Source organism: Anolis sagrei, chromosome 6 (assembly GCF_037176765.1).
Source record: "Anolis sagrei isolate rAnoSag1 chromosome 6, rAnoSag1.mat, whole genome shotgun sequence".
Classification (NCBI taxonomy): Eukaryota; Metazoa; Chordata; class Lepidosauria; order Squamata; family Dactyloidae; genus Anolis; species Anolis sagrei.
The window spans coordinates 130732295-130753632 of NC_090026.1; the positions used below are offsets into that span (position 1 = coordinate 130732295).

A 21338-nucleotide genomic window follows, 5' to 3' on the forward strand; every position below is an offset into this window, starting at 1 on the left:
GCGCCCTCCCTTATGACATTCCGCAAGAGACTAAAGACATGGTTATTTGAGAAGGCGTTTGACTAAGTGCTACAACAATTGGCAATGACGATTGGAACGGAATATGGATAACGAGATTGGTTATGATTCTATGATAAGACGAAGCGGATTATTTTAGTGTAATTAGATGATAGTGTATTAGTGATATGTTGTTTTTTGTCGTTGTAGTTATTGTAAAATATGTTTTTTATATGTTGTACACCGCCGCGAGTCGCCCTAGGGCTGAGAGCGGCGGTTAACAAATGCAGCAAATAAATAAATAAATAAATAAATAAATTATATTAATACAATATAATACTAATAGTACAAGAATTATATATTTTATATTACATGTAATATTACTAATAATATCACAGTATATTATATATAAATATGAATATATTTATATTAATACAATACTAACACTAATACAATATAAGAATTATATGTTTTATATTACATGTAATATTACTAATAATATTACAGTATAGTGATATAGTATAATATACTGATACTGTGTTGTGCTAATAATATATAATATATTGGATACACATATAATATTGATAACAGTATTATAATACAATATAATATTAATAATAATACAATATAATATTGTACTATTATTAATACATGTAATATTACTAATAATATTACAGTAGAGTGGTATAATACAGTATGGGAATGTATGGTACTAATATTGTGCTATGCGAGTGAGAAGGGTGGCATATCAATGTTGCAAATAAATAAATACAGCTCTGGCCCCTACCAAACCAATCTTGGTGGACACATTAGACTCATATGATTTCATCCCATCTTCTATTTTTTGTAGAAAACGTAGGGTGCACCTACACTGTAGGATAAGTGCAGTTTGACACCACTTGAACTGCCCTGGCTCAACCACTATTACTAATAACAATACCCCCTGCACCTGCTTTCTCTCTACATCACACAACAAAGACCACGAATTCCTCAAACAGGCCCATTCATACAAGACCCCTTTATAATTAATAATAGTATCACTATTAATATTATTATTCTTAATAATAATAATAATAATATCTCCTCATTTGCTTCCTTTCTACATCACACAAAGAATACCAGGAATAGCCCAAACAGGCTTCTTTTCCCACTCTTCATCCTTTCATACAAGACCACATCCCTTTTCCTCCTCTTTAATATTAATATTAATAATATCAACACAATTAATAGTAATAGTAAAAATAATAATTTGTTTTATCCCGCTTTTGTCACATGGGTGGGACTCAATGCGGATCAAAACAAAGTTACATAAAATACATATTCAGCAAGACAGAATAAAATAACACAAATACTGAGTTACCTAAATCATAAACAATAAATCAATAACGTACAACATATACCATTAAAAATATCTCCTCCCTTGCTACCTTTCTACATCACACAAAGACCCCTCCCCTGAATTCCCCAAACAGGCCTCTTCTCCATTCAAGCCTCCTCCCATTCATACAAGATTTCCTTTATTATTAATATTAATAACTATTACTAATAATAATACTACCTGATTTCTCTCTACATTACACAAAGACCCCCATGAATAGCCCAAACAGGCCCTTCCCCCCCCCACCCGCTACATCCTTTCAAGCTCCTTCTCATTCATACAAGACCTTTTTCTCCTTCGTGTTATTATTAATATTAATAATCACTATTATTAATAATAATATCTCATCACTTGCTTTCTCTCTACATCACACAACACTGAGGATTGGAGAAGAGGCTTGTTTAGGGTATTCTCCCACTCCCCATCCTTTACAAGCCTCCCCTCATTCATACAAGACCCCACTTTATTATTAATACTAATAGTATTATTACTATCACTATTATTATTGGTATCTCCTCACCTGCTTCCTCTCTACATCACACAAAGACCCCCATGAATACCCTGAACAAGCCTCTTCTCCAATCCTCATCCTTTCATATAAGACCCCCATTCCTTTTCTACCCTTTTATTGTTAACATTATCAATGATATTATCAATAATATTATTGATATTAATAACAATATCTCCTTACCTGATTCCTCTCTACATCACACACAAAGACCCCTTTCCCTCAATACCCCAAACAGACCTCTTCCCCCACTCCCCATCCTTTCAAGCCTCTCCTCATTCATACAAGACACTCTTTATTAATAATACTAATAATACTAATGGTACTATCCCTATTAGTATTATTGATATTTCCTCACCTGCTTCCTCTCTACATCACACAAAGACACCCCCCCCCCATGAATACCCCATACAGGCCTCTTTTCCCACTCTTCATCCTTCCATACAAGATCCCCATACTCTTTTGCTCCCCTTTATTATTACTATCAATAATGTAATCACTATTCACAACAACAATAATAATCACCTGCTTCCTCTCTACATCACACAAAAAGACCCTGAATACCCCAAAGAGGCGTCTTCTCCCATTCCTCATCCTTTCAAGCTGCCTTCGCATTCCTTTATTAGTCATACTAATAGTCATACTAATAGACTTATCACCATTATTATTATTATTATTATTATTATTATTATTATTATTATTATGTGAAACACAACAAGATGAGTCCACAACAGACAATATGATGATGATGATGATTATTATTATTGAAATCTCCTCACCTGCTTCCTACCTACACCACACAAAGACTCCCATGAATACCCCAAACAGGCCTTTTCTCCCACTCCCCATCCTTTACAAGCCTCCTCTCATTTACACGAGACCCCACTTTATTATTAATACTAATAGTGTTATTACTATCACTATTATTATTATTGATATCTCCTCACCTGCTTCCTCTCTACATCATACAAAGATCCCCCCATAGTTACCCCGAACAGGCTTTTCGCCCAACTCTTCATTCTTTCATACAAGACCCCCATTCCTTTTCTACCCTTTTATTTTAACAATATTATCAATGATATTATAAATGATATTAACAACAATATCTCCTCACCTGTTGCTTCTCTACATCACACAAAGACTCCCATAGATACTCCAAACAGGTCTCTTCCCCAATCCTAACCCTTTCATACAAGACCCCCCATCCCTTTTCTATGTTTTATTATTAACAATATTATCAATAATATTATTGATATTAATAATGATATCTCCTCACCTGCTTCTACAACACACAAAGACCCCTTTCCCTCAATACAAGAAACAGACCTCTTCCCCCACTCCCTATCCCTTCAAGCCTCATACAAGACCCTCATTATTATTAAGACTAATAATACTAATAGTATTATCACTATCACTGTTATTATTATGGATATCTCCTCACCTGTTTCCTCTCTAAGTCACACAAAGACCCCCATAGATACCCCAAACAGGCCTCTTTTCCCACTTTTCATGCTTTCATTCAAGACCCCCATTCCTTTTCTAGCCTTTTATTATTAACAATATTATCAATGATATTAATAACAATATCTCCTCACCTGCTTCCTCTCTACATAGCACAAAGACCCCTCATAGATACCCCAAACAGGCCTCTTTTCCCACTCTTCATCCTTCCATACAAGACCCCCATCCCCTTTTTCCTCCCCTTTATTGTTAATAACAATACCCATCACCTGCTTCCTCCCTACATCACACAAAGAAAACTCCGAATACGCCAAACAGGCCTCTTTCCACAATCCCCATCCTTTCAGACTGCCTTCCCATTCATACAAGACCCCCTTTATTAATAATATTAATAGTATTATCACCATCCCTATTATTAATTATTATTATTGATATCTCCTCACCTGCTTCCTACCAACCACAAAGACCCCCATGAATACCCCAAACAGGCCTCTTCTCCCACTCCCCAATCCTTTCAAGCCTGCCATCATTCACACAAGACCCTCATTATTATTAATACTAATAACACTAATAGTATTATCACTATCACTATTATTATTTTTATTGCTATCTCCTCACCTGCTTCCTACTTACACCATACAAAGACCCCCATGAATACCCCCAAACAGGTCTCTTTTCCCACTCCCCATCCTTTACAAGCCTCCCCTCATTCATACGAGACTCCCTTTATTATTAATACTAATAGTATTATCACTACTATTATCTCCTCACCTGCTTTCTCTCTACATCACACAAAGACCCCCATTCCTTTTCTACCCTTTTATTATTAACAATATTATCAATGATATTATGAATATTAATAACAATATCTCCTCACCTGCTTCCTCATACAAAGACCCCCTCCCCCACATAGATACCCCAAACAGGCCTCTTCTCCCATTCCTCATTCTTTCAAGCCTCCTCTCATTTATATGAGACCCCACTTTATTATCAATACTAATAGTATTATTACTATCACTATAATATTTATTATTATTATTATTATTATTATTATTATCTCCTCACCTGCTTCCTCTCTACATCATACAAAGCCCCCCATGAATACCCCAAAAAGTCCTGTTTCCCACTCCTCATCCTTCCGTACAAGACCCCCAACCCCTTTCCACCCTTTTATTATTAACAATATTATCAATGATATTAGTAACAATATCTCCTCACCTGCTTCCTCTCTACATCACACAAAGACCCCCCCCCCCATAGATACCCCAAACAGGCCTCTCCCCCCTCTCCCCATCCTTCCAGGCTGCTTTCCCATTCATACAAGACCCTCATTATTATTAATACTAATAATACTAATAGTATTATCACTATCACTATTATTATTGATATCTTATAACCTACGTCCTACCTGACCACAATTACCCCCATGAATACCCCCAAACAGGCCTCTTTTCCCACTCTTCCTCCTTCCATTCAAGACCCCCACCCCCTTTATTATTGATATTAATATTATCACTATTAATAATAACAATACCCCTCAGCTGTTTCCTCCCTCCATCACACAAAGAAGACCCTGAATACCCCAAGCAGGCCTCTCCCCCCTCTCCCCATCCTTTCAGGCTGCCTTCCCATTCAAACCAGACCCCCTTTATTATTAATACTAATAGTACTATCCCCATTATTATTATTAATATTGATATCTCCTCACCTGCTTCCTACCTACACCACAAAGACCCCCATAGATACCCCAAACAGGCCTCTTTTCCCACTCTTCATCCTTCCCCCATCCCTTTTCTACCCTTTTATTAGTAACAATATTATCAATGATATTAGTAACAATATCTCCTCACCTGCTTCCTCTCTACATCACACAAAGACCCCCATGAATACCCCCAAACAGGTCTCTTTTCCCACTCCTCATCCTTTCAAGCCTCCCCTCATTCATAAAGACCCCCTTTATTATTAATACTAATAATATTAATATGACTATCACCATTATTATTAATAATATTTCCTCACTGCTTCCTACCTACACCACAAAGACCCCCATGAATACCCCAAGCAGGCCTCTTCCCCTCTCCCCATCCTTTTAGGCTGCCTTCCCATTCAAACAAGACCCCCCCTTTATTATTAATACTAATAGTACTATCCCCATTATTATTATTAATAATAATATTAATATTGATATCTCCTCACCTGCTTCCTCTCTACATCACACAAAGACCCTCCACTCCATAGATACCCCAAGCAGGCCTCTTTTCCCACTCTTTATCCTTCCATTCAAGACCCCCACCCCCTTTATTATTGATATTAATATTATCTCTATTAATAATAACAATCCCCCTCAGCTGTTTCCTCCCTCCATCACACAAAGAAGACCCTGAATACCCCAAGCAGGCCTCTCCCCCTCCTCCCCATCCTTTCAGGCTGCCTTCCCATTCAAACCAGACCCCTCTAATGCCAGTACCAGTATTGATAATGGGAACCCCCTCCCCCCTTCCCTTGCTTCCCCGCCCACCACACAAAGGAGGCCCAGGATGTCCCCACAGGCCTTCTCTATCCATCCCTCCCTCTCTCCCTCCAGAGGAGGATGCTGAGGATCCCTCTTCCTCCTCCTCCTTCTTCTTCCTACCATGAGGCCTCTCCCTGGGGCTCCTGGTCGGCGAGGTGAGGCTGCCTCCCTGCCTGTGCGCGGCCTCCGCCTTCCTGCCTTCCTTCCTTCCCTCTCTCTCTCTCTCTGTCTCGCCGGCCCGCTGATTCCTTTTCTCTCCCCCTCACAGCAACCCCGAACTACACTTCCCGGCAGCCTCTGCTCCCATTTCCGGTTTTTCCCTCCTGACGTCAACGGAAGTGCCCGCTGAAGGGAGCCAAGAAAGCCGGAGTTTTGAAAAAAAGAAAAAGAAAAAGAGGGGCGTGGCTCTTTGGGTACCCTACCCTCTCGTCGCCAAGGCAACGGGGCGGACCAATGGGAGACGGCGGTGGGCGGGGCCAAAGGGGAAGCAGGAAGAGGCAAGCAGGCAGGGAAGGCAAATGAGGGGCAGCAAGGCAGGTCAGCCCATTCATGATATTATTGTGATATTAATAATGCTGTAATATAATTATTGCATTATTTATTATATTAATAGTATAACTAGGATATTGTAATTATTATACAATAATAATATATTATAATAATTATTGTTGTAATATAATTATTATAATATATAAATATAATTATTGTAATATAATTATTTATTAGAGTAATAGTATAAATAGTATATTATAAATATTATACAGTAATATATAATAATAGTGTTGTAATATAATTATTGCGTTGTTTATTACATTAATAGCATAATTATTATATTTTAGTATAATTGTTATATTATAATTATTATACAGTAATATATAATAATAGTGTTGTAATATAATTATTGGGTTATTTATTAGATTAATAGTATAATTATTATATTTTTATACAATAATAATATATAATAATGTTGTAATATAGTTATTGTGTTATATATGATATTAATTGTATAATTATTATAATTATTATACAAAAATATATAATAATAGTGTTGTGATATAATTATTGAATTATTTATGATATTAATAGTATAATTATTATATTATAATAATTATACAGTAATATATAATAATAGTGTTGTAATATAATTATTGCATTATTTATAATTTTGATAGTATAACTAGGATATTATAATTATTATACAATAATAATATAAAACAATAATAATGTTGTAATATAATTATTGCTTTATTTATTAGAGTCATAGTAGAATTATTATAGAATAATATTATATAATAATAATGTTTGTAATATAATCATTTCTGTATTTCTATTAATATTATCATTATTATACAGTAATATAATAATATAATATAATGCTGAAGTTAGACAGGCGCCCTCCCTTATGGCCTTTCGTAAGGGCCTGAAAACATGGCTTTTCGAGATGGCCTTCAACTGAGTGCTATGTTATTGGAAATGACGACCGGAATGGACTACGACTACGAGACTGATTATGACCCATGATATGACGAAGCGGATTTTTAGTATAAGTAGATGTTTGTAGTAGTAGAATGTTAGTTACTGTCTTGATTTATTGTAAACTGTCTTTTCTATGTTGTTGTACACCACCACGAGTCGCCCTAGGGCTGAGAGCGGCGGTTAATAAGTGCAAGTAATAAATAAATAAATAAATAAAATAAATATATGATAATAGTGCTGTAATATAATTATTGCACTTTTTATGATATTAATGGTATAATTATTATATTATTATGCAATAATAAAAATAATAGTTGTAATATAATTATTGTGTTATTTATTATATTAATAGTATAATTATTATATTATAATTATTATACAATAATAACATTGTAATATACTTTTTGCATTATATATGGTATTAATACTATAATTATTATATTATTATACAATAATAACGTATAATAATGTTGTAATATAATTATTGCATTATATATTTATTTATTTATTTATTTACTGTACTTGTATACCGCTGTTTCTCAGCCTAGCTGGCGACTCAACGCGATTTACAACAAATATATGATATTAATAGTATAATTATTATATTATTATACAATAATAACATATAATAATAATAGTGTTGTACCATAATTATTGTGTTATTTATTATATTAATAGTATAAATATTATATTTTAGCCTAATTATTATATTATAATTATTATACAGTAATATATAATAATAATGTTGTAACATAATTATTGCATTATTTATTACATTAATAGCATAAATATTAGATTTTAGTATAATTATTACATTATAGTTAATATACAGTAATATGTAATGATAACGTTGTAATATAATTATTGCATTGTTTATTACATTAATAGCATAAATATTAGATTTTAGTATAATTATTATATTATAGTTAATATACAGTAATATGTAATGATAACGTTGTAATATAATTAGTGCATTGTTTATTACATTAGTAGCATAATTATTATATTTTAGTATAATTGTTATATTATAATTATTATATAGTAATATATAATAATAGTGTTGTAATATAGTTATTGGGTTATTTATTATATTAATTGTATAATTATTATATTTTTATACAATAATAACATATAATAATGTTGTAATATAATTATTGTGTTATATATGATACTAATTGTATAATCAAATCAAAAGTCGAGATTTGATTTGATTTGATTTCTCGAACCACATCTTGAGAGCGGCGCTTCTAAAGGTGTGGGAAAAATACAAACCCTTTCTATATCAGAAAACACCTATGTGGCTATCCCCCACCGAAGCCTACCACAAAAGGGAACTCCCTACTGACACTTGGCATACCTATAAAACATTAATTTCGAAGACAGGCAATCAATGGGAATTAAGATCATTCGAATCCTTAAGAAAAATAGATGAGAACTTATCCTGGTTTCACTATTATCAAATTATGGAGGCATTCAAGGAAGACAGGAAAAAAGAGTTTGCTTCACCCGACAACATTTGGGATGTAATAATGGTAAAAGAAAAGAAACTGATCAAAACACTCTACAACAAGCTGCTCGAGTGGGACACAGAGAAGGAACTAGTCAAAGAAAATATGATAGCTTGGGCTACGGATCTAGGACACACCATCTTACTCCAGGAATGGGAACATATCTGGAAGACAAAAATCAGGTTCGCCAAATCAGCCACAATAACAGAGAACTGGCGAAAGATGTTCTATCGGTGGCATCTGACGCCCCAAAAAATGGCAAAATTTTATAAAGGGGCAAGTAATAAGTGCTGGAAATGCGGCAAGCAACTAGGATCTTTCATCCACTCCTGGTGGAAATGCAAAGAAGTCAAAAGATTTTGGACGGAAGTTCACAGACTGAGCCAGCAAATAATCCAAACAAAATTTGAATTAAAACCTGATTATTACCTTCTTCACCTCTTGGACTTTGAGATTGAACCCAACAAAGAAAAGATATTATTTCATATCACAGCGGCGGCAAGAACCGTTCTAGCATGCAAGTGGAAAAGTGCAAACCTCCCAACCGCAGAAGAATGGCTTCTAAAGATCAACGATCTAATCGAGATGGACGCATTAGCAGACCTGATATATGATACAAGCCCAAGAAGGAAAATAGACTGGAAAACAGTAAAGACCTATTTAAAGAAAAAAAGTACATCACATTAGCGTGTCATTGAACAAAGCAGTGGTTGCTAACAGGAAGAGAAAGGACTAGAAACAGAAAATTTATAAGATTCTGCAGACTATTTAGGAAGTTATAATTTTGTAATGCCTGTCTTTTTTTAACTGTATCCCCCCTTTCCCGATATCTCACTCCCATAGTCCCCTACCCTCCCCTTCCTCTCCCCTCTTTCCTTGGAAGATGTTGTCTGTATTTAATGGCGTGAAATGAAATGTGATGATTGTGCAATGTGTAATGTTATATTTCGGAAAATGTGAATAAAGACTATCAACGAATATATATATATATATATATATATATATATATATATATATAATAATAGTGTTGTGATATAATTATTGAATTATTTATGATATTAATAATATAATTATTATATTATAATTATTATACAGTAATATATAATAATGTAATATAATTATTGCATTATTTATTATATTAATAGTATAAATATTATAATTATTATACAGTATTATATAATAATATTGTAATATAATTATTGCGTTATTTATTATATTAATAGCATAATTATTATATTTTAGTATAATTATTATATTATAGTTATTATACAGTAATATATAATAATAATGTTGTAATATAATTATTATGTTATTTATGATATTAATTGTATAATTATTATATTATAGTTATTATACAATAACATAATAATGTTGTAATATAATTATTGCATTATTTATTATATTAATTGTATAATTATAATTATTGTACATAATAACATATAATAATAATGTTGTAATATAATTATTGCGTTATTTATTAGTATGCCTCTTGTGCATATGATTTGAGATTCACCTTCATGTCTGTTGAAATTTTTTTTTCCTCAGATGTAAAGTGGATGAACCTCTGAACCTGATGCTCACCTGCTGGCTTATGCGCCAATACTACGTGCATTTCAAGCCTTTGGCAATGCCTGGATCACAAAGAGGAATCACGTGAAGGTAAGAATTCAAACCCAAACATTTGCCCTTTAAAAAGTCTTCACATTTTGCCCATTCCAAATCAATGCTTGTCCAGGGTGAGAGAAAGATCTCTTGTCTGTTTGAGGCAGGTGTGAATGTTCCAGTTGGCCATCTGATTAGCATTGAATGGCCTTGCGGCTTCAAAGCCTGGCTGCTTCCCTTCTGGGGAAATCTTTTGTTGGAAGGTGTTAGCTGGCCCTGATTGATCCTTGTCTGGAATTCCCTTGTTTACTGTCCTGATTTTAGAGTTTGTTTTTTTTTTAAAAAAAAATACTGGGAGCCAGGTTGTGTTAGGTTTCCTCTTTTTTATTTAAATTGTCCACATGTTTGGAAAAGTGTTCTTACCATACATCAAGGGAACCACTGACCGCATAGGGAAGCTGATAAAGAAACACAATTTAATTTTATTTATTTATTTACTGTATTTATACCCCACTCTTCTCAACTCTGTAGGGACTCAAGGTGGCTCACATATATAGATAACATTTAGATGCCAAAAACACAGGCAATAATAAAAACATAAGCATTAAAACAATCATTAAAACAAAATAAAAATACATTTAAAGCCAGATATTTAAACTCACGCAATGCAAAATCGTATTCCATGGCCATTCCAATTTGTTGTTATACTTTTTCGTCTTTCTTATTACACCGATAGATAACTCATTAAATGTTTGGTCGAACATCCAAGATTTCAGGCTTTTCCCTGCTGTACGCCTTTCCCAATCTTGTTCCATGGTCAGTTCTTACTGTTGCTACTTGATTGTTATACAGATTCCTCAGGAGACAGGCAAGGTAATTTGGTCTCCCCATACTACCAAGACCTTCTGCTTCAGTGGTGTTTCTTGCATTTGTCCCTGTTGAATGTCATTCTGTTCATTTTGGCCCATCACGTCTGTCATCTATGAAGATCATTTTGAATTGTTGTTGTCTTATTGATAATGCTGTATATTTTATGGTCTATGTTTTAATTGCTTGTATTGTAGTTATGATTGCTTGTATTGTTGTGTTTTGGGCTTGGCCTCATTGTACGGCTCGAGAGCAGTACGTGTGAAAAAGATCTTGGAGTCCTCGTGGACAACAAGTTAAACATGAGCCAACAATGTGATGTGGCAGCAAAAAAAGCCAATGGGATTTTGGCCTGCATCAATAGGAGCCTAGTGTCTAGATCTAGGGAAGTAATGCTACCCCTCTATTCTGCTTTGGTTAGACCACACCTGGAATACTGTGTCCAATTCTGGGCACCACAATTCAAGAGAGATATTGACAAGCTGGAATGTGTCCAGAGGAGGGCGACTAAAATGATCAAGGGTCTGGAGAACAAGCCCTATGAGGAGTGGCTTAAGGAGCTGGGCATGTTTAGCCTGAAGAAGAGAAGGCTGAGAGGAGATATGATAGCCATGTATAAATATGTGAGAGGAAGCCACAGGGAGGAGGGAGCAAGCTTGTTTTCTGCTTCCTTGGAGACTAGGACGCGGAACAATGGCTTCAAACTCCAAGAGAGGAGATTCCATCTGAACATTAGGAAGAACTTCCTGACTGTGAGAGCCATTCAGCAGTGGAACTCTCTGCCCCGGAGGGCGTGTGGTGGAGGCTCCTTCTTTGGAAGCTTTTAAGCAGAGGCTGGATGGCCATTTGTCAGGGGTGATTTGAATGCAATATTCCTGCTTCTTGGCAGGGGGTTGGACTGGATGGCCCAGGAGGTCTCTTCCAACTCTTTGATTCTATGATTCATGTAAGCCGCACCGAGTCTCTTGGGGAGATGGTAGCAGGGTATCAATAAATGTGTTGTTGTTGTTGTTGTTATTATTATTATTATTCTCCTGTCTTCTGGAGTCTTGGCTCCCCCTCCCAATCTGGTCCCATCTGCAAACTTGCAAACACAAATCCACAGAGGGACCACCAAACGTAGTTGATAAGAATCAAGGGACAGGAAAGGCACTACAAACGGATTCAGCCAGAGAAGTCAGCCATAGCAGAACACTGGATAAACCAGCCTTTGAGTCTTGCTTTGATGTCATGCCGCTTCGAGTGTCTTTCGGGGGAAAGAAAGCTAGTTTAAATAAATAAATATAACAACAACAAAAATAATAATTTGAATCTCGTCTGGTGGGGACGAGAGACAGGGCCTTCTCGGTGGTGGCCCCTCGGTTGTGGAACTCTCTCCCGATGGAGATTAGATCTGCCCCTTCCCTCCTGACCTTCAGAAAGCTTGTGAAATCCTGGCTCTGGGACAGAGCATTCTCAGAATGATTGGGAAGCTCAGCAATTAGCTAATAACTACTGACCACACTGGTGGATTGAGATGAATGTGATTGTATCTTGGCGACTTGGTTTGTGTATTTATTCTGTTGTATTTAATTTTTTGATGTGATTATGTTTTTAATTGTATTTGTGTACTAATTTATGCTGTAAGCCGGCATGAGTCCCTCTATAGAGGTTGAGAAGACCGGGGTATAAAAGTTTTAAATAAATAAAAAAATAAAAATAAATATAACAATAATAATAATTTGAGTCACCTTCAGGGAGATAAAGTGGGGTATAAATAAATAAATGTAACAACAACAATAATAATTTGAGTCTCTTTCAGGGAGATAACGAGGGGTATAAATAAATAAATAAGTAAAGAATAGTGTCTTCTTTTGGGGAGATAAAGTGGGGTATAAATAAATAAATATAATAATAATAATAATAATAATAATAATAATAATTTGAATCTACTTCAGGGAGATAACGAGGGGTATAAACATATAAATAAGTAAATAATAGTTTGAGTCTTCTTTTGGGGAGATAAAGTGGGGTATAAATAAATAAATATAATAATAATAATAATAATAATAATAATAATAATAATTTGAGTCTCTTTCAGGGAGATAACGAGGGGTATAAACATATAAATAAGTAAATAATAGTTTGAGTCTTCTTTTGGGGAGATAAAGTGGGGTATAAATAAATAAATATAATAATAATAATAATAATAATAATAATAATAATAATTTGAATCTACTTCAGGGAGATAACGAGGGGTATAAACATATAAATAAGTAAATAATAGTTTGAGTCTTCTTTTGGGGAGATAAAGTGGGGTATAAATAAATAAATATAATAATAATAATAATAATAATAATAATAATAATAATAATTTGAGTCTCTTTCAGGGAGATAACGAGGGGTATAAACATATAAATAAGTAAATAATAGTTTGAGTCTTCTTTTGGGGAGATAAAGTGGGGTATAAATAAATAAATATAATAATAATAATAATAATAATAATAATTTGAGTCTCTTTCAGGGAGATAACGAGGGGTATAAACATATAAATAAGTAAATAATAGTTTGAGTCTTCTTTTGGGGAGATAAAGTGGGGTATAAATAAATAAATAAATAAAATAATTTGAGTCTTCTTTTGGGAGATAAAGTGGGGTATAAATAAATAAATATAATAATAATAATAATAATAATAATTTGAATCTACTTCAGGGAGATAAAGTGGGGTATAAATAAATAAATATAACAATAATAATAATTTGAGTCTCCTTTGGGGAGATAAAGCGGGGTATAAATAAATGAATATAATAATAATAATAATAATAATAATAATTTGAGTCTCCTTCAGGGAGATAAAGCGGGGTATAAATAAATAAATATAACAATAATAATTTTAGTCTCCTTTGGAGAGATAAAGAGGGGTATACATAAATATAATAATCATAATAATCTTTTTATATATAATAATAATAGTTTGTTATTAAAAGTTAAAAATCTTCCGTTAAAATACATTTGATTTGAGAAATAATTGGGTTAAAAACTGTTCCAAACTCTTCCTCTTGCCTAACCTGCCTCAAAGGCTTTCGGACTCCAGCTCCCAGAATGCCTCACCGTTGGCCCAAACAGCCGAGGCTTCTGGGAGTTGAAGTCCTTGAGGGAGTGGGCTGCACGCATGCGCGTTCTTCATGGTGCCAAGGCGTCCTGTAGGAAAGAGGGATGCTTTGTGTGGGCGGTAATCCTGGAGATTGCGGATTCCTTGGAGTGTTACACGCATGCGCGTAATTCATGGCATCAAGACGTCCTGTAGGAGTCGCTGTTTAGTGCGGATGGTTGTGCGCATGCTCAATAGTGGCGCATAACCTCTGGAGAGTTGCACGCATGCGTGGAATTCACTGGAATTCGTGGTTTTTTATATGTGCCGTTTGTGCGCATGCTCAATCTTGGCGCAGATTCCCTTGAGAGTTATATGCATGCGTAGAATTCACTGGAGTTGGTCGTGCTTTGTGTGTGCGGTTGTGCGCATGCTCAATCCCTGGAGAGTTGCACGCATGCGTGTAATTCATTGTAGGAATCGATTCTTGTCTGTGGGCGATTGTGCGCATGCTCAATAGTGGCGCATAATCTCTGGAGAGATGTGCGCATGCGTGGAATTCATGGAGTTTCTTTGTATGTGCGGTTGTACGCATGCTCAAACCTGGCGCAGATTCCCTTGAATCTGGAGTTGGTCGTGCTTTGTATGTGCGGTTGTGCGCATGCTCAATCCCTGGAGAGTTGCACGCATGCGCTTAATTCATTGTTATTGATTCTTGTTTGTGGGCGATTGTACGTAAACTCAATAGTGGCGCATAATCTCTGGAGAGTTGTGCGCATGCGTGGAATTCATGATGTTTCTTTGTATGTGCGGTTGTGCGCATGCTCAATCTTGGGTGCATAATCCCTGGAGAGTTGTACGCATGCGTGGAATTCACTGGAGTTGGTTTTTGGTATGTTCTGTTTGTGCGCATGTTCAATCCTGAAGCAGATTCCCTTGAGAGTTATACGCATGCGTGGAATTCATTGGAGTTGGTGGTTCTTTGTATGTGCGGTTGTGCGCATACTCAATCCCTGGAGAGTTGCACGCATGCGCTTAATTCATTGTAGGAGTTGGTGCTTTCTTTGTGGGGTTGTGCGCATGCTCAATCCTGGCGTATAAATCCCTGGAGTTGTGCGCATGCGTGCAATTCATGGCGTTTCTTTGTATGTGCGGCTGTGCGCATGCTCAATCCTTGCGCAATATTCCCTTGAGAGTTGTACGCATGCGTGGAATTTATTGGAGTTGGTTGTTCTTTGTATGTGCGGTTGTGCGAACGCTCTATCCTGGCGCAATATTCCCTGGAGAGTTGTACGCATGCGTGGAATTCATCGGAGTTGGTTCCTCTTGCCTAATCGGCTTTCAAAGCCTTTCGGACTCCAGCTCCCAGAATGCCTCACCTTTGACTGAAACAGTCGAGGCTTCTGGGATTTGAAGTCCTTGAGGGAAGTGGGCTGCACGCATGCGCGTTATTCATGGTGCCAAGACGTCCTGTAGGAGAGAGGGGTGCTTTGTGTGGGCGGTTGTGCGCATGCTCAATCCTGGCGCGGGGTTCCTGGAGAGGTGCACGCATGCGCGTAATTCATTATAAGAGTCGGGGATTGTTTGTGTGTACGGTTGTGCGCGTGCGTATAATTCATGGCGGCAAGGCGTCCTGCAGGAGTTGGTGGTGCTTTGCGTTGGCGGTTGTGCGCATGCTCAGTCTTGGCGCAGCATCGCATTATAGGAGTTGGTGGTAGTTCTTTGCGTGGGCGATTTGTGCGCATGCTCAGTCCCCGATGTCCTAGGGGGGCGCGGGCTTCCGGGGATTTCTTTCCTGCGCGTGCGCCAGAATGGCGCAGGCGCAGGAAAGAAATCCCCGGAAGCCCTGGCCCCCCTCCCCCCCGCGCCAGCCAAGGCCATTTCTGTCGGAGTGATGAAGCCAGCCTCCATTGCTCCCGCCTGGCCTGCCTTCCGCGCATGCGCGCGCCTCGCCTGAGGGGAAAATGGCGCGGGCGGGCGGGCCTTGAGGCGGACATGGAGAGCCCCGGCCCGCCCTGAGGGGATCCACAGCGGCCAAGGACGGCGAGGGTGGCTCCGGCCCGCTCCCTTCCCTCATGGCCTCGTCTCCGCCGCCCCCGCCTGAGGAGGAGGAGAAGGCCGAGGCCCGGCAGGCCGCCTTGTGGGGCCGAGCGCGGAGCCTGTGCCGCCGCTTAAGGGCGCTGCAGGCCCGGCAAGTGGAGCGCCACGTCCGGCACCAGCTGGCCGGCCTGGCCGCCGCCGCGCCCCCCGTCTCCCCCGCCACTCTGGGGCCCGAGCTCCGCCGCCTGGCCGCCTCCGCCACCGCCCGCCTCCGCGCAGCCCAGCTCGGGTGCGACTCCGACGCCACCGCCTCCTCCTCTTCGGTGTCTTCCTCCTCCTCGTCCTCCTCCTCGTCGTCCTGCTGCTCCTCCTCCTCCTCCTCGGATAGTGAGGACCCCGAGGCGCCCCCTCCGCCGCCGCCCCCAGACCCCCGGTAAGCCCCGAGAGGCCGCCCTTCCCTTCCCGGGCTCTTCCTCCCCTCCTTTTCCTCACTATTCTCTTTCTCCTTCTTCCCCTCTGTTTACCCTTTTCCTCCACTTCTTGTTCTTCTATTCTTCCTTTTCATTTTCTTCTTCCTTCTATTTTATCTTCTTCTCTCTTTCCCTTTCTTTCTCCTCCTTGTGTTCTTCCTCTCTCTCTCTCTCTCTCTCTTTATTTCTTCCCCATTCTCCTCCTTTTTCTCTCTTCTTCCACTCCCTTTCTTTCTCCTCCTTCCTTTCCTCTTTCTCTCTCCTCATTTCTTCCCCCATTCTCCTCCTCCTTGTGTTCTTCCTCTCCTTTTTCTCTTTATTTCTTCCCCCTATTCTCCTCCTTTTTCTCCTCTTCTTCTTCTCCCTTTCTTTCTCCTCGTGTTCTTCCTCTCTTCTTATTTCTTCCCCCCTGTTCTCCTCCTTTTTCTCCTCTTCCTTTCTTCCTTCTTGTGTTCTTCCTCTCCTCTTTCTCTCTCATTTCTTTCCCCCATTTTCCTCCTTTTTCTCCTCTTCTTCTTCTCCCTTTCTTTCTCCTCGTGTTCTTCCTCTCTTCTTATTTCTTCCCCCCTGTTCTCCTCCTTTTTCTCCTCTTCCTTTCTTCCTTCTTGTGTTCTTCCTCTCCTCTTTCTCTCTCATTTCTTTCCCCCATTCTCCTCCTTTTTCTCTCTTCTTCTTCTCCCTTTCTCCTCGTGTTCTTCCTCTCTTCTTATTTCTTCCCCCCTGTTCTCCTCCTTTTTCTCCTCTTCCTTTCTTCCTTCTTGTGTTCTTCCTCTCCTCTCTCTCTCTTTATTTCTTCCCCATTCTCCTTTTTCTCTCTTTTTCCTCTCCCTTTCTTTCTCCTCCTTCCTTTCCTCTTTCTCTCTCCTCATTTCTTCCCCCATTCTCCTCCTCCTCCTTGTGTTCTTCCTCTCCTCTCTCTCTTTATTTCTTCCCCCTATTCTCCTCCTTTTTCTCCTCTTCTTCTCCCTTTCTTTCTCCTCGTGTTCTTCCTCTCTTCTTTCTCTTTATTTCTTCCCCCCATTCTCCCCCTTTTCTCCTCTTCCTTTCTTCCTTCTTGTGTTCTTCCTCTCCTCTCTCTCTCTTTATTTCTTCCCCATTCTCCTCCTTTTTCTCTCTTCTTCCTCTCTCTTTCTTTCTCCTCCTTCCTTTCCTCTTTCTCTCTCCTCATTTCTCCCCCCCCCCCATTTTCCTCCTTTTTCTCGTCTTCTTCCCCCTTTCTGCCTCCTCCTTGTGTTCTTCTTCCTCTCTCTCTTTTTCTTCCCCCATTCTCCTCCTTGTGTTCTTCCTTTCTTCCTCTCCCTTCCTCTCCCTTTCTTTCTCCTCCTTGTGTTCTTCCCTTCCTCTCTCTCCTTATTTCTCCCCCCCTTCTCCTCCTTCTTTTTCTCCTCTTCCTCCTCCTTGTGTTCTTTCTCCTCTCTCTCTTTATTTCTTCCCCCTATTCTCTTCCTTTTTCTCCTCCTCCTCTTGTCCCTTTCTTTCTCCTCCTTGTATTCTTCCTTTCTTCTCTTTATTTCTTCCCCCATTCTCCTCCTTTTATTTCATTCTCCTCCATTCCCTTCCTGTGCTCTTCCTCTCCTCCTTTTCCTCGCTATTCTCTTTCTCCTTCTTCCCGTCTGTTTTCCCCCTTTTCCTCCACTTCTTGTTTTTCTACTCCTCCTTCTCATTTTCTCTTTCCTTCCTCCTATTTTCTCTTCTTCCTCTCCCTTTCACTTCTCCTTGTGTTCTTCCTCTCCTCTTTCTCGTTATTTCTTCCCCCATTCTCCTCCTCACTCTTTATTTCTTCCTCCCTTTCTCCTCTTCTTCCTCTCCCTTTCTTCCTCCTGCTTGTGTTCTTCCTTTCCTCTTTCTCTCTTTATTTCTCCCCCCTGTTCTCCTCCTTTTCCTCCTCTTCTTCCTCTCCCTTTCTTTCTCCTTGTGTTCTTCCTTTCCTCTCTCTCTCTCTTTTTCTTCCCCCATTCTCTTCCTTGTGTTCTTCCTTTCTTCCTCTCCCTTCCTCTCCTTTTTCCCCTCTTCTTCCTTCTCCTTGTGTTCTTCCTCTCCTCCCTTTCCTTATTTCTTTCCCTCTTTGTTGTTCTTCTCTTCCTCATGTTCTTCTATTCCTATTTTTCCTCCTCTCCTTCTCTCTTTCTCCTTTTCCTCTTCTTCCTCCTCCTCATGTTCTTCCTCGCCTTTACCTCACCTCCCTCTCCAATCTTTCTCCTTCTTCTTTCCCCTTCTGTTGGTTTTCTTCTTTTCCTCCACTTCTTGTGCTTCTATTCCTCATTTTCTTCTTTCTCTCCTCCTTTCTTTCAGCCTCTTCTTCATTTCCCTTGTCCTTTCTTCCTCCTCTGTGTGTTCTTCCGCTCCTCCCTCTCCTTATTTCTTTCCCTCTTCCTCTCATCCTCCTTTTCTCTTCTTCCTCGTGTTCCTGTTTTTCGTCCTCTTCCCCCTCCTTCTCTCCTCTTCTTCCTCTCCTCCTTTACCTCACCTCTCTCCATTCTCTTTCACCTTCTTTCTCTTCCCCTCTGTTCTTTTCCTCCTTTTCCTCCACTTCTTATTCTTCTTCCTTTTCATTTTCTCCTTCCCTTTCTCCTTTTTTCTCCTCTTCGTCACTCTTTCTCTTTCTTGCTCGTTCTTGTATTTTTCTCCTATTTTCTTCATCTTCTCCCCCTCCTTTTCTCTTCATCCTTTTCTCTCCTCTCCTTTCTTCATCCTCTTTTTCCTCTTCCTTCTCATCTTTTTTTCCTTCTTCTCTTCTCTTTTTTCTCTCCCCCTGTTGTTATCTTTCTTCTCCTTCATTGCCTTTTCCTCTTTGTCTTCATCTCCTCCTCTTTTTCTTCTTCTTTCCCTCTCTTCCTTTCTTCACATTCCTTTTCATTTTCTCCTTCTCTTCTTTCTTCTTCCATATGTTCTCCCCCTTTCTTCTTTGACCTTTTCAGGTTCTTTTTTATCTCCTGCTTTTCCCCTCTCCTCTTTGTTCTCTGCATTTCTTTCCTTCTTTTGTTTTATTTACTTCATTTCTTTTCTATCCCGTTCTTGTCCCCTATAGAGGCTCAAGGCAACTAACAAAAACATCTAAAAACAAAGCAAATGCATAAAGGCAAAGGTTTCCCCTTGACATTAAGTGGCAGTCTTCTCCATTTCTAAGCCAAAGAGCGGATGTTGTCTGTAGACACCTCCAAGGTCATGTGACTGGCATGACTGCATGGAATGTGTTACCTATTGATCTACTCACATTTGCATGTTTTCGAACTGTGAGATTGGCAGGGTCTGGGCCAACAGCGGACGTCACCCCGCTCCCCGGATTCAAACATCCAACCTTTTGGTCAGCGGGTTCATCAGTAGGGACAGCTAACAAAAACATTGCACAATACAATTTAAAAACAAGGTGAATGCATATGACTATAGAAAATTTTCAAACCCCAAATAAATACTTGTGTCTTGGATACAAAAGGTAAAATAAGAATTACATTTAAAAGTTAATGTCCTGCCCATAAAACCCACCCACAACCACCCCAGCAACGTGCCCCTCTTCCTCCCCCAAATACCAGATGTCAAAGAAGCGTTTTCACCTGCTTGCAAAGGGGAGTTCCAAAGTTTTAGATCAGCCACCAAAAACACCTTCTTTCCCACAAAATTTGCCTGAGAAGGTGGTGGGACAGAGAGAAGGCCCTCCTCAGAGGATCATAGATTTTAAGAGGCTCTTCTAGGCATCATCTTCCTCTCATCTTCCCTCTCCTTTTCTTTTTCTCTTTTTCCTTTTCTTTATTCCCCCCTCCCCTCCCCTCCTCTTTTTCCTTCCAATTTTAAACATACCCTATATATTCAAGTATAAGCCTAGTTTTTCAACCCTGAAAAAGCTCCCTCGGCTTTTGCTCGAGTCAAAATCATGTATTATTTTACTCTGTTATTACTTTTATTATTTTATTATTACTTTTATTTTCCTCTTATGTTATTACATGTATTATTTTACTCTATGATTATTGTATTTATTATTTTACTCTATTTATTATTATTACATTTATTATTTTACTCTATTGTTTTTGGAAGGATACTTAAACACATTTACATTGAAGGCGGTTAGAATAATGGTTTTATCAGAGTTGGACAGTCTTACCTTAAATTACAGTTTTATGTAAATATTAAAAAACATTCAACCTACTGATGCCTCAATTAATGTAACTTTATTGGTACCTATTTTTATTTTGAAAATTAGCAGTAGCTGCTGTACCCACCCTCGGCTTATATTCGAGTCAATACGTTTTCCCAGTTTTTTGTAGTAAAATTAGGCGCCTCGGTTTATATTCAGGTCGGCTTATACTCAAGTATATACGGTATGTCCATATATGCATAGGCAATGGACTCTTGGTATATACTGGAGTTTTGCTGGATACCAAAATTTGCAGATGCTTAGAATCGTAGAGTTCGAAGAGAACACAAAGGCCAACCAGTCCAGCCGTACAATGCTGT

The 21338-nt window shown here is 38.4% G+C and overlaps 2 protein-coding genes and 1 long non-coding RNA gene across 5 annotated transcripts in view; 2 read left to right on the forward strand and 1 right to left on the reverse strand.

The window, feature by feature from the left end:
- DHX30 (DExH-box helicase 30) overlaps window positions 1–6189 on the reverse strand; it is a 60256-nt gene extending 54067 nt beyond the window's left edge. The window contains exon 1 of one of the 2 annotated variants that reach the window (XM_060782732.2): window positions 5977–6189. In XM_060782732.2, coding sequence (XP_060638715.1) covers window positions 5977–5979 — 3 coding nt within the window. In that variant the 5' untranslated portion in view covers window positions 5980–6189. The remainder of the gene's footprint in view (window positions 1–5976) is intronic. The other variant, XM_060782731.2, reaches the window with a different exon arrangement.
- Window positions 6190–6337: 148 nt separating this feature from the next.
- LOC137097403 (uncharacterized) lies at window positions 6338–11541 on the forward strand. The gene is made up of 3 exons (XR_010910209.1): window positions 6338–6393; window positions 10386–10499; window positions 11295–11541. It is a non-coding gene; the product is annotated as an uncharacterized lncRNA (long non-coding RNA).
- Window positions 11542–16183: 4642 nt separating this feature from the next.
- LOC132779061 (KAT8 regulatory NSL complex subunit 1-like) overlaps window positions 16184–21338 on the forward strand; it is a 61450-nt gene continuing 56295 nt past the window's right edge. Inside the window, exon 1 of one of the 2 annotated variants that reach the window (XM_060782734.2) lies at window positions 16184–16852. In XM_060782734.2, the coding sequence (XP_060638717.2) occupies window positions 16455–16852 (398 nt within the window). In that variant the 5' untranslated portion in view covers window positions 16184–16454. The remainder of the gene's footprint in view (window positions 16853–21338) is intronic. The other variant, XM_060782735.2, reaches the window with a different exon arrangement.